The sequence below is a fragment of the Hypanus sabinus genome, chromosome 18 (genome assembly GCF_030144855.1).
Source record: "Hypanus sabinus isolate sHypSab1 chromosome 18, sHypSab1.hap1, whole genome shotgun sequence".
Taxonomy (NCBI): domain Eukaryota; kingdom Metazoa; phylum Chordata; class Chondrichthyes; order Myliobatiformes; family Dasyatidae; genus Hypanus; species Hypanus sabinus.
This window is the reverse complement of record NC_082723.1, coordinates 374,262-387,304: the sequence shown is the minus strand read 5'-3', so window position 1 is coordinate 387,304 and position 13,043 is coordinate 374,262. Positions and strand designations below refer to the sequence as shown.

General features: G+C 44.1%; 1 protein-coding gene across 1 annotated transcript; it reads left to right on the top strand.

Annotated features, from left to right (window-relative positions):
* The first annotated feature begins 1,399 nt into the window (after window positions 1-1,399).
* LOC132407271 (zinc finger protein 235-like) lies at window positions 1,400-11,342 on the top strand. Its single transcript, XM_059993529.1, has 2 exons — window positions 1,400-1,517; window positions 7,716-11,342. The coding sequence occupies exon 2, from the start codon at window positions 8,043-8,045 to the stop codon at window positions 8,997-8,999; it is 957 nt and encodes a 318-aa protein (XP_059849512.1). The 5' UTR covers window positions 1,400-1,517; window positions 7,716-8,042; the 3' UTR covers window positions 9,000-11,342.
* The last annotated feature ends 1,701 nt before the right edge of the window (window positions 11,343-13,043 follow it).

Genomic DNA, 13,043 nt, shown 5'->3' with positions numbered 1-13,043 from the left:
TCAACGTTTTGGGTCATTATCACCAATTTCAAAGGACCGTGCCTCAGACAGCTGGGTTGACACAATTGTTACGTACCAGCAGCAATCGATCTCTAACGGAGTCTGGTTTCGATGTTAAAACCACTATCTTTATTAGTATCAAATCCAAATGTAAAAGATTAAACGAAATAAGCAGAAGTTAACAGTGCTATGCGTATACATGTGTATATATAGCTCCCAAACTACCAGGCTTGGGAAGCAATGCTTAAAGTCTTAAGATGGTAAAGTAGAAATGTTCAGTAATCCACGGAATAAGTGAGTGAGAAGAGAGATTTGAAAATCCACACGAGAATGTAGAGAGAATGCAATTGCGAAGAATTCCACACACACTCCACGCTGGGTAAACGAACTAACAGTAGCCGAAAATCTTATCCGTCAATTAGTTCCGAACTCCACTCAGAAATATCACCAGGTGACAGTCACAGGAATATAATCTGCAGTGGTTACCGCAGAATACCCCGATTCGAGGTAAGGCCCAACAAAAGTGATACCACAGGATACTCCAACAAATTCACACGTATGGATTATACGAAGTGACAGTCACACATCCGTTGTACACTGTGTGCCGATGATCAACCCAAAATTTGGGGCATGGAAGAGCTCCTACCATGACAGTGACAAGTTGAAGTTCCAACAGCTTCTCTCTCTCTCGCTCTCAGTCTGAAGCAGGCTGGCGCAGTTTGTCACTGACGTCACAGTCCCGCCTGACTCAGGCACTTAAAGCGACACTCAGAGTAAACGAACCTGCGGTCTCGTAACACAATGCACATCTAAAGTCTGACAGCAGACTAGAGTGTAAATCTTCGATGGAGCAGAGTCAGAAACCAGAGTTGCCAGCCTGAGTCAGGGCTTTGGGGCTCCAGTTTACGAGATTACGAGGAGGAGGAAGAGAAGGAGGAATCAGGCCAGCAGGATGTGGCTACAAAGAAAGATGAGAAACATTTGTAAACTGGTTGTGCGAAAAAAGGTGGTAAATTTCTGCAAAATACTGGTGGAAATCAACATATCAAGCAACAAATGTGGAGCGTAGTAAATAGATAACGTTTAAGCCGAGCCCCTTCAGCATGCCTAGACTGTGTACTCCTCTACTTAGTTGCCGCCTGAACTGCAGAGTTCCTCCATCATTTTGTGTGTGTTCGTCTCTGTATTTCCTGCAACTCCAGAATCTCCTGTGTGTTCTAAGAGGAGTTTACTTTGGCATTAGATACAGGTTGATATTGAGTACATTGATTATGGGAGCCGCTTTCTGCGTTAAAACAGCTGCTGAATTTTCTATACACACAAAAATAACTGAGCTATGGACATGGAACCAATGCTTGAAGTAACTTTCAATGGTACCGTGATTACCCATAAAGCCCTGTGTTTATAGTTTCGCCGTCGCTGAAGCAACGATCAAATGCGCATGCGTTAGGATTGATGACGTCTAGGACTACTACGCATGCGCACAGTACACAAAAGGCCGCCAGTTGCGGAAGCAGGTAAGAGAGATTATCTGGGCGAAAAAAAAAATTAACAGCGACTTCGAGACAATTGTTGTAAGTACCGGATACCGTGGTCCGCAATCCCGGGACAGTCCTGCTCTCTTCCCTCTCTCTCAGCCCCACGATCCGTACACGGGCCCGTGGGAGCTTCTGGCTGATGAGGGAATGGGAACCGATGGATCTCTCAGACAGAGCTCAGTTCCAGCTCCCTTAGTGCAAGTATTAGGATCTTGGATAAAGGGAGCAAAATCTTTTAGATCACCAGTAGAGAAAATTACCTTTGTTTTCCCTCCGTTGACAAACAAGAGAAAATCTGCAGATGTTGAGAATCCAAGCAACACACATAAAATGCTGGAGGAACTCAGCATTAGTACTTTTCCATACATTCTGCCTGGCCTGCTGAGTTCCTCCATATTTTGTGTGTGTTGCTTTTTCTACATCCTCCTGTTCAGGACTTTTCTACCAGTGAGAACATGTTTTGACCCATTCTCTCTGGGTACATAATCCGTTGTCCTGGGCAACAAGTAGCTTTCACATCACAAATGTGCCAGACTCCAATGAGACAGACTACTGCCCTTCCCTTTATAGTCATTGGCATTGCCATCAATGAGTTCACCACCGTCAGTCATCTTTGGGAGGGTTCGGGGGAAATACAATACAGAAACTGATGTTACCTGTGTGTACTGTGGCGATGCAAAAGTTGTGGGAGAATTTGGAAATGGGGAGTGATATTTGAAAATCTGACTGTTTATAGCATCATTTAGGAAGCAAATCACGTATGGACAGTGTGCAAAAGCTCTGTCGAGAAAATCTTTCATTACCCATTACAGGCCTGCTACATAGGTTGTGTGACAGTTCAGATGAACTCAATCAAACCCAGAGCAGATCAAAATTATTATTGACAATTATTTGCTCGCTGTTAAAATGAGTACATCTATATATAAATTCGCTGCACACATGTTGTGTCACCACTTTAAGGAGTTGAAACATGAAATGGATGAATTCTGGATCATCCAAGAGTTGGAGGGGGTGATAGATATGCCATGAAGAGAGGTGAGTTACACCCAAGGTGCAGGACACAGGAAACTAGGTGAGAGTCAGAAAGGGGAATGAGTTTAAATAGCCATCACAGAGTACTTTTGTGGCCATGCCCTGCAACAACAGGTTGACCATAGAAAGGGTGCAGAGGAGATTTACAAGGACTTTGCCTCGATTGCCTTTTGAGAATAGGTTGAGTGAACTTGGCCTTTTTTCCTTGGAGTGACGGAGGATGAGAGGTGGCCTGATAGAGGTGTACAAGATAATGAGAGGCATTGATCATGTGGATAGTCAGAGGCTTTTTCCCAGGGCTGAAATGGCTAGCAAGAGAGGGCATAGTTTTAAGGTGCTTGGAAGTAAATACAGAGGAGATGTCAGGGGTAAGTTTTTTATGCAGAGAGTGCTGAGTGCATGGAATGGGCTGCCAGCGGCCGTGGTGGAGGCAGAAACAATAACATATCTTAAGATATCCCTACAAACGGAAGAAGTGCTACACCTGCCCCCACACTTCTTCCCCCACCACCATCCTAGGCCCCAGACAGTCCTTTCGGCACCACTTCACCTGTGAGTCAACTGGGGTGATATACTGTATCTGGTGCTCCCGATGTGGCCATTTATACATTGGGGAGACCCGCCGCAGACTGGGAGACCATTTCGCCGAACACTGGCCTATCTCCCGCCTAGGTAGCCTCCTACCTGCCGGCATGAACATTCAACTCACAGACCTCCGTTGATACCCCTGCCCTCCCCTTACCCCATCCCTATCTATAATTTTATTCTGGTTCTCTTTCTTTCTCTTTCCCTCCCTCACTATAATCTCCCCCTAGCCCATTTCCCTCCAGCCGATCACTTCCCAGCTCTCTATTTCATCCCTCCCCCCACCACTTATCCCCCCTCAACCATCCCATGTTACTTACTCCTGATGAAGGGTTTCGGCCCGAAACCTCGTCACTACCTCCTCCCATAGATGCTGTCTGGTCTGCTGGGTTCTGCCAGCATTTTGTGTTTTTTCAGCATATTTTAAGAGTCTCCTGGATGGGTACGTGAAGCTTAGGAAAATAGAGGGCCAGGGGTAAAACCTAAATAGTTCTTAGGTAGGGACATGTTCAGCACAGCTTTCTGGGCTGAATGGCCTGTATTATGCTGTATGTTTTCTATGTTCTATGTATTCTACCATTTTAGAAACTGTTGGTGGGGGGGGGGGGGGGGAATTACCTGGCAGAGGAAAGTCAAATTGGTGATAGGGGATTCGCTAGTTAGGGGAACAGAACGAGAAGGGGACTAATAACCTAGTGGTTAGGCTTGCTGTTGTGGGGAAACTAAAGTTGAAGAGGGGATGGGAGCCAGAATGCCAGAACAGATAATAGAGAAGGTGAATTGAATTGACTTTATTACTTACAACTTATAGTAATTTGTCAGTTTGTCAACATTTGACAAACATTTAAGGAGTAAAAATCTTTGCTACATCTCTGTCTAAATGTGCAATTTAGAGTAATTTATAGTAGAACAGGACAGTGAATATAACATATAAATACATTTGTATCAGTATGAATTAATCAGCCTGATGGCCTGGTGGAAGAAGCTGTCCTGGAGACTGTTGGTCCTGGCTTTTATGCTGCGGTACTGTTTCCTGAATGGTAGCAGCTGGAACTGTTTATGGTTGGGGTGACTCTGGTCCCCAATGATCTTTCGGGCCCTTTTTACACAACTGTCTTTGTAAATGTCCTGAATCATGGAACATTCACAACTACAGATGTGCTGGGCTGTCTGCACCATTCTCTGCAAAGTCTGTGATTGAGGGAAGCACAGTTCCCTCAATTTTGCTCTCAATTTTGCCCCTGTAGAAAGTTCTTAGGATTTGGGGCCCCATTTCAAACTTCTTCAACAGTCTGAAGTGAAAGAGGCACTGTTGTTCTTTTTTCACAACACAGCCGGTTGTACAGACCACATGAGATCCTCGGTGATGTGTATGCCGAGGAACTTAAAACTGTTCACTCTCTCAAACCCAGATCCATTGGTGTAAATAGGGGCTAGCCTGCCTCCACTCCTCTTGTAGTCCATAATCAGCTCCTTTGTTTTTGTGGCAATGAGGGAAAGGTTGTTTTCTTGACACCAGACAGATGTTGTTCAGACATTAGAGCATGGAATTGTGATATTACAACCATTACTGGGACTTGTTTGCACCCAACAATCTGAGAAATTTGGAGGAACAAATTAGTAGAGAGATCGCAGACTACGCCAATTCATGATATAGTAAGTAATTTTAAATTTTGATAGATTGACTTTGACTCACATATGTAAAAGGATAGATGCAGTAGAGTTTGTCAAATGTGCCCTTATCAGCACATAGAATCCCCAGCATAGAAGTGTGCAATAAGCATCTAGTGATCATAATACCATGAAATTTACATGGAAAAAGAGAGGAATGAACCATGGGTTGAGATTCTAAATTGGAGAAGAACGTTAATTTTGATGGTATCAGAAAAGATCTGACAAGTGTGGTTTGCAACAGGCTGTTTTCTGGCAAAGGAGTACTTGATAAGTGGGAGGCCTCCAGAAGTGAAATTTTGAGGGTGTCTAGTTTGTATGTGCCTGCCAAAATAAAGGTTGAAATGTAACTGGTGCAGGAAACCTTGTTTTACAAGAGATATTGTGGCCAGGATATTTTGTTGCTCTAAATGCCTCAGACTGTTGGGTGCTACCAAGACTCATTAATGACTACAATATCATGATTCCACGCTCTGAGCTCATCTTACTTTTTTTTTAATCATCTTCTGTTTGTTTCTGAAAGCTTCCCAAAAGTTTTTGCTCTTATTTGCCCTCTCTTTGGCTTTTATGTTGGCTTTGTCTCTCATTTCAGCCACGGTTGTGTCCTCCTGCCTTTCCAATACTTCTGCTTCTTTGGGATGTATCAAGCACTCACCTCCTGAATTGTTCCCAGAAACTCCAACCATTGCTTCTCCGTTGTCACTCCTCCCAGATTCCCCTTCCAGTCAAGTTTGGCCAGCTTCTCTGTCATAGAAACGAGAAGGTCAGTAGAGAAACATGCCCACTCTGGACGATCAGAATGGTAATCTATATGGGAGACAAAGTAGACGGGGGAGGTATTGCATCTGTATTTACTCAGGAGATGGACACAGATTCTACAGAAGTGAGGCAAAGCAGCATCAACTTCATTGACCCTGTACAGATTACAGAGGTGGAGGTGTTTGCTGTCCGAAGGCAAATTAACGTGGATGAATCCCCAGGGCCTGAAAAGTTGTTCCCTGGGATTCTGCGGAAGACAAGTGCAGAAATTGTTGGGGCCCAAGCACAGATATTTAAATCATTCTTAGTGACAGGTGAGGGTTGGAGGATTGGAGGACAGCCAAAGTTGTTCTGCTGTTCAAGAAAGGCTCTAAAAATAAACTAGGAAATTAAACATTGGTGAGCCTGACATCAGTGGGAAAGTTATTGGAATGTGTATGCAGGAATTGGGTATACAAGTATTTGGATAGATTTGGACTGATTAAGGATAGGCAGCATAGCTTTGTGCATGGTAGGTCATGTCTAACCAGTCTTGTAGAGTTTCTCGAGGAAGTTATCAAGAAAGTGGCTGAAGGCAAGGCAGTGGATGTTGTCTACAATAGCCTGTACAAGGCACTTGACAAATTGTCATATGGGAGGTTAGTCAAGAAGGTTCAGTCACTCAGCATTCAAGATGAGATAGTAAATTGGATGAGACACAGTCTTTGGGAGAAGCCAGAGTGTGGTAGCAGACGGTTGCCTCTCTGACTGGAAGCCTGTGACTAGTGGTGTCCTGAGGGGATCGGTGCTGGAACTGTTGTTGTTTGTCATCTATATCAGTAATCTGGATGATATCATGGTTAGCTGGATCAGCAAATTTGTGGATGACACCAAGACTGGAGGTGTAGTCGACAGTGAGGAAGAATATAATATCTTGCAGTGCGATCCAGATCAGCTGGAGAAATGGAAAATGGAACTTAATGTGGACAAGTGTGAGGTATTACACTTTGGTAGGACCCAGGTCTTACACAGTGACTGGTAGTACACTGAGGAGTGCTGTAGAAGAAAGGTCCATAATTCACTTAAAATGGTGTCACAGTTCGATAGGGACAGAAAGAAAGATTTTGGCACATTGGCCTTCATGAACCAAAGTACTGAGACAGGACATGGATGTTATGTTGACTTTGAACAAGACATTGGTGAGGCCTAACTTGGAGTGTTACAGTTTTGGTCACCATCCTACAGGAAATGTAAGAGAGGTTGAAAGAGTTCCAAGAAAAATTGCAAGTATGTTGCCAGGTCTGGAGGACTTGGGTTATAAGGAAAGATTGAACAGGTCAGGACTTTATTCCTTGGAATGTAAAAGATTGAGGCGAGATTTGATGGAGGTGTAACAAAATTATGAGGGTTATAGATGGGGTAAATGCCAGCTGACTTTTACCACTGAGATGGGGTGGGACAAAAACCAGAGGCCATGGGTTAAGGGTGAAAGGTGAAACAGTAAGGGGAACATGAGGGGAAACTTCTTCACACGGACATTCATCTGAGTGTGGAATGAGCAGCCAGCACAAGTGGTACATGCAAGCTCAATTTCAACATTTATGAGGTTTGTGTAGATACCTGGATGGTGGGGGTAAGGGAGTAGACAGTTTAAATAGCTCGGCACCAACTAGATGGGCCAAGGAGCCTGTTTCTGTGTTGTACTTTTCTATGACTCCGTGACAAGAAAATGAAATAATACTAATATTCATTTAATTCTGTTTAACAGCCGTGCAGACCAAACATTCATCTGGGTAGGAAATGTTTACATGGCTTTAGAACTGTGGCACTTTAAATTAACAATACAAAAAAGAAAATCCCAGCTGTATATCAACAAAGGCTATCTGCGTGAGAGTGTTTCAGTTACTGTGGGGCCAGGCTCCCATGCAGCTCAGTGGGAACAGGGAATAACACCAATGGAGAGAGTCAAACTGGGCCAGGTCACAGATTGGAGACGGCAGAAATGCCCCATTCTTATAGAGACAGGAAGGGCAGCAGAGAGTTGAACCTCACTGTAACAGTGTGATGCCAGATCACACCTTGGCTACTCAAGTGATCTCATCTGAAATGTTGTCCTACACCCATTGATGGATTTTGTTAATCTTTCTACAGGTTAAATATGTCAAGGAATTTGTCTACGGGAATCTCAAACACAACACGCCAGTTTTGCTGTCTCTGTCCACGTATATAAGAAGTGGAGCAAGGGATTCACTCCATCATCTGACTGACTGGCACGCCTGTCAGTTTACACGGGAGGGGCCATTCACCTTTACAGACTGTGGGGATTCAAGGTCATCTCATGAACTTCAAGGCCATTCAGCTGTTCTGTGGGTGAGGGGGGATTCAGTCGGTCTTCCCACCTGTGGACACACCAGTCAGTTCACACTGGGCAGAGGCTGGTCATCTGTTGGGGAAGGATTCGCTCAGTCATCTGCCCTAATGACTCACCAGCGAGTTCACACCGTGGAGCGGCCGTTCACCTGCTCAGATTGTGGGAAGGGATTCACACTGTCATCCCACCTACTGAGACACCAGCAAGTTCACACTGGGGAGAAGCCATTCACCTGCTCCATCTGTGGGAAGAGATTCACTGAGTCATCTGACCTACTGGTACATCAGCGAGTTCACACCGGGGAGAAGCCATTCACCTGCTCAGTCTGTGGGAAGGGATTCACTCAGTGTTCCCACCTACAGAGTCATCAGCGGGTTCACACTGGGGAGAGGCCGTTCACTTGCTCAGAATGTGGGGATGGATTCACTGAGTTATCCACCCTACAGAATCATCAACGAGTTCACACTGGGGAGCAGCCGTTCATCTGCTCAGAATGTGGGAAGGGATTCACTCAGTTATCCACACTACAGAGTCATCAGCGAGTTCACACTGGGGAGAAGCCATTCACCTGCTCAGTCTGCGGGAAGGGATTTATTCAGTCATCCAACCTACAGAGTCACCAGCGAGTTCATACTGGGGAGAAGCCGTTCACCTGCTCAGACTGTGGGAAGGGATTCAGTCGGTCATCCACCCTAGTGCGTCACCAGCGAGTTCACACTGCTGAGAGGCCATTCACCTGCTCAGTCTGTGGGAGGAGATTCACGGAGTCATCCAACCTATTGGTACATCAGCGAGTTCACACTGGGGAGAAGCCATTCACCTGCTCAGTCTGTGGGAAGGAATTCACTCAGTCATCCACACTACAGAGTCATCAGCGAGTTCACACTGGGGAGAGGCCGTTCACCTGCTCAGTTTGTGGGAAGGGATTCACTCAGTCATCCAACCTACTGGTACATCAGCGAGTTCACACTGGGGAGAAGCCATTCACCTGCTCAGAATGTGGGAAGAGATTCACACTGTCATCCCACCTACAGAGACATCAGCAAGTTCACACTGGGGAGTAGCCATTCACCTGCTCACAATGTGGGATAGGATTCACTCAGTCATCCAACCTGCTGGTCCACCAGCGAGTTCACACTGGACAGAGGCCATTCAGCTGCTCAGACTGGGAAGAGATTCACTCAGTCATCCAACCTACAGAGTCACCAGTGAGTTCACACTGGGGTGAAGCTGTTCACCTGCTCAGATTGTGAGAAGGGATTCACTCACTCATTCACCCTACAGAGTCATCAGCGAGTTCATACTAGAGAGAGGCCATACACCTGCTCAGAATGTGGGAAGGGATTCACTCAGTCATCCCATCTACAGAAACACCAGTGAATTCACACTGGGGAGAAGCTGTTCACCTGCTCAGAATGTGGGAAAGGATTCACTCAGTCATTCCAACTACTGGCACACCACTTAGTTCACAATGGGGAGTGGCTGTTGTTATGAATCCCTGGGTTTCATTTGCTGTGGACTGTCATTTTAAGAGAGAGAGATTAAGAAGGCGAATCAGTCTGACTTGCAGCTTATTTACATCACTCACAGCTTGTTTAGTTTTAACCGAGGACACAGACACTCAGAGTCAGACAGAGACAAAGGAGGAAAGATGGAAGGATCGAAACCAGGGAACTAGTGGCCAAGGGTCACTGTTTAGAACTTTACTATGCCCACAAGTGTGGGTTAATTGTCGATTCACCATATATCGAATGTAGGTTCTCACCTCGTTTGATACGTAGGAGTGGATTGGATTTGGCATATCCTGTGAAGACCATTTATGTGTTAACCCTTGCCTGGGTGTGATGTGGTAATTCACTTGAAGACGATACCCATTGTGACAAGTCGCTTTCGATGATAATTCGTATGTGGATTTGGAATGACGAAGGATAAAATCTACAGCAACTGTTCTCTCATTTTACCATGGTGGAACCTGTGGAATTTGACATGATTGCCTTCTCTCGACATTTACCCTGGATTACAAATATCTCTCTCTCATCACCTATTCTGTGGTTGAACTGAACTCCATACTTTACCATCTCAAGACTCTAAGCCTTGTTTCCCTCGAGCTCAATAGTTTGGGAGTTATATCTACACACATATTTACATATAACACTGTTAACTATTGTTTATCTTGCTGAATTTACTATAATTAGATACTAATAAAGATAATGGTTTTAAAATTTTAAAAAAAAATAGACTCCAGCTGCAGCCTATTGCTGCTGGTTTGTTTCTAAAGCGTTATGATTCATAACAAAATTGGGGCCTGCATCCAGGATATGAACAGATTTGGGGACGTATTGATTAATTATTGATTTCATTGGGGAAATCCTTTTTGATTTATTTGTGTGTGGGAAAATCAGCAGCAATGATAGATGTCTGGAAGCACCAACCTCTGAGGCATTACAGGACGCCAGAAGGGTTGAGTTGTTGAGTATTGCTAAAAGGTTAAAACTTGCTAAGGTGAAATCAACAATGAGGAGGGCACAGATACAGAGGATAAAAGCTGAAGATTATGTATCTGAGGTATGTTTAAAGTGGAGGAGTTGGAAGTGTTTCCTGAAAGTAAACCTAGTGAGCTTGAGCTCCCGTACAAGTTCGAAAAATTAAAAATGGATGCTGCGGGAAGGCAGAGGCAGTTTGAGGCTAGAGAGGCAGAAAAAAAACAGATAGAAGAGGCAGAAAAACAGAGGGAGGAAGTAGAAAGACAGAGGCTGCTCGAGCTGGAAAAGATGGAGAGATTGTGGCAAAGGGGTCGAAGTGTTAGACTCTGGTGATAAGTTTGAGGCCAGTGGTTGCTCAGAGTTTAAAGTGGGCGAAAGAGTAGGCTCAGCAAGCCTATTCTGCTTTAACAGTTGATGAAGCAGCTGATTATGACATCGTGAAACAGACTGTGCTCAAAGCTTGTGAGTTGGTCTTAGAAGCATACAGGCAAAAGTTTTGAAATTTGAGGAAATCTGTGAACTAGACTTACATGGAATTTACTTATGAGAAGTTTGTGTGTTTTGACCGCTGGTGCCCATGTGACAATGTGAATGATAATTTTAACAGCTTGAAAGAGTTGGTTTTAATTGAAGAATTCTACAGGTGCATGCCTGCTGACAGAAAGATGTATTTAGATGAAAACGATGCTGCCACTTTGCAGGAGTCTGCTAGATCAGCAGATGAGTTTGCTTTAACTCATAAGGTTCACTTTGCCCTGAATAAGAGTTTTCAAAAAAGTAGCAGGGATAGCCAGTGTAAAGCAGAAATTAAAGGTGGGACCAGTGTTACGTACCCGTGGGTATCTTGTACTTGTCACGTGACAGTGGTGTTGAAGATATGCTGGACCTAAGGTAGCGGTCTTGTGATGGTGGAGTGACGTCATTTTCCTGCCAGTAGAAGTCATGTGACAGGTTTTTTTTTACAGGGTATAAAAGGAGGACCCCTCCCTGTGAAGAGGGGCAGTTCATGGCTGGATTTGCCATTTTGACTCCATGCCACTGCGTGGTCCAATATTATGACGCAGTTTGGTTGAAAGGTGGAGTTTTATTTAATGCCTGAAGTTTAAAGGGTCATTGCCAGCAGTTTCTTTATAATACTGCCAGTTAAAAATCAGTGGAGAGTGAAGATCTGAGTTCGGGAGCTAAAAGATCGAGGAAAGTCGATTTCGATGAGCCCCCATATTTATGTTATGGATTCAACAACAATAAATAGAAAAGTAAGGCAGGGTTTTTTATAACAAATAAAACGTTTATTAAACACTGAAAAACAAACCCCCAAAAGTAAACAAACGACTAACGCAATCGGAAATCAGCTGTTGTGCAGCAGCTTAAACAGTTCTTAAAGGAATAAAGCGAAAACAGTTCTTAAATCGATGTTGCAAAAACAGTTCGTCAAAGTAGCACCGCAAAAGTTCAAAATGCTTTCAGATATTTAAAGGAGAGAATTTTTTTAGATGATTTAAATTCTCTTTCACGTCGTGTTGTTGTGGTTCCCAGTCGAACTATACTTTTCCCGGAGAATTTATGAAGATGAAAATGAAACGGCTTAAAGGCACTGAGCGTTCCTTGACAAAACTGTACCTTTCTGCTATTATTTGCAGGGGTTAACACGGGGACAGCCAATGAATTCCTTCAGAATGAGGATCAATGTCGAACCTGTTTCACCGTCGAAATCGACTTTCCTCGATCTTTTAGCTCCCGAACTCTGATCTTCACTCTCTACTGATTTTTAACTGGCAGTATTATAAAGAAACTGCCGGCAATGACCCTTTAAACTTTAGGCATTAAATAAAACACCTTTCAACCAAACTGCGTCATAATATTGGACCACGCAGTGGCATGGAGTCACAATGGCAAATCCAGCCATGAACTACACCTCCTCACAGTGAGGGGGTCCTCCTTTTATACCCTGTAAAAAAATCCTGTCACATGACCTCTACTGGCGGGAAACTGACGTCACTCCACCATCACAAGACCACTAACTTAGGTCCAGCATATTTTCAATACCACTGTCACGAGACAAGTACAAGATACTCACGTGTACGTAACACTAGTGACAAGAGTAAGGATGACGGGAAGCAGTTGAAGGAGAAATATTCTGCTCTTACTTGTTACTATTGTAAAAAGCTGCTCATATGATGGCTAATTGATCCATTCTGAAGAAGAAGAAGGAAAAAGAGGCAGTGCCAAATGCCTGTGATCAGTATGTTAAAGCACCTATAACCCCATAGGGTACTGAACATTCTGTTGAGGCTCAGTTAAGGACTGAGAGGTCTGTCAGAGTTAAGAAGGGATTCGATCATTTTATGTCAGATGGGTTTGTATTAGTAAATGAAGGGTCTACCCCGGTAGCATTGAAAATTCTTTGAGATACTGGGGCTGCTCAGTCACTTATATGAGACAGCGTTCTAAAGTTTGCTGTTGAGACTGACACTGGTGAGGTAAATCTTATTGAGCGCATTGGAGGTGGCATGGTTTCTGTGCCATTGCACAAGGTAACTTTACAGTCAAGGTTGATTTCGGGACCCGTTAAGATCGGATTATGCTCCAGTTTAACGGTGGAAGATGTTACTTTGCTGTGAAGGT

What these genes read in the sequence shown, in the direction of transcription:
- LOC132407271 (XM_059993529.1), top strand. Translation starts at nt 8,043, where the DNA reads ATGACTCACCAGCGAGTTCACACCGTGGAGCGGCCGTTCACCTGCTCA.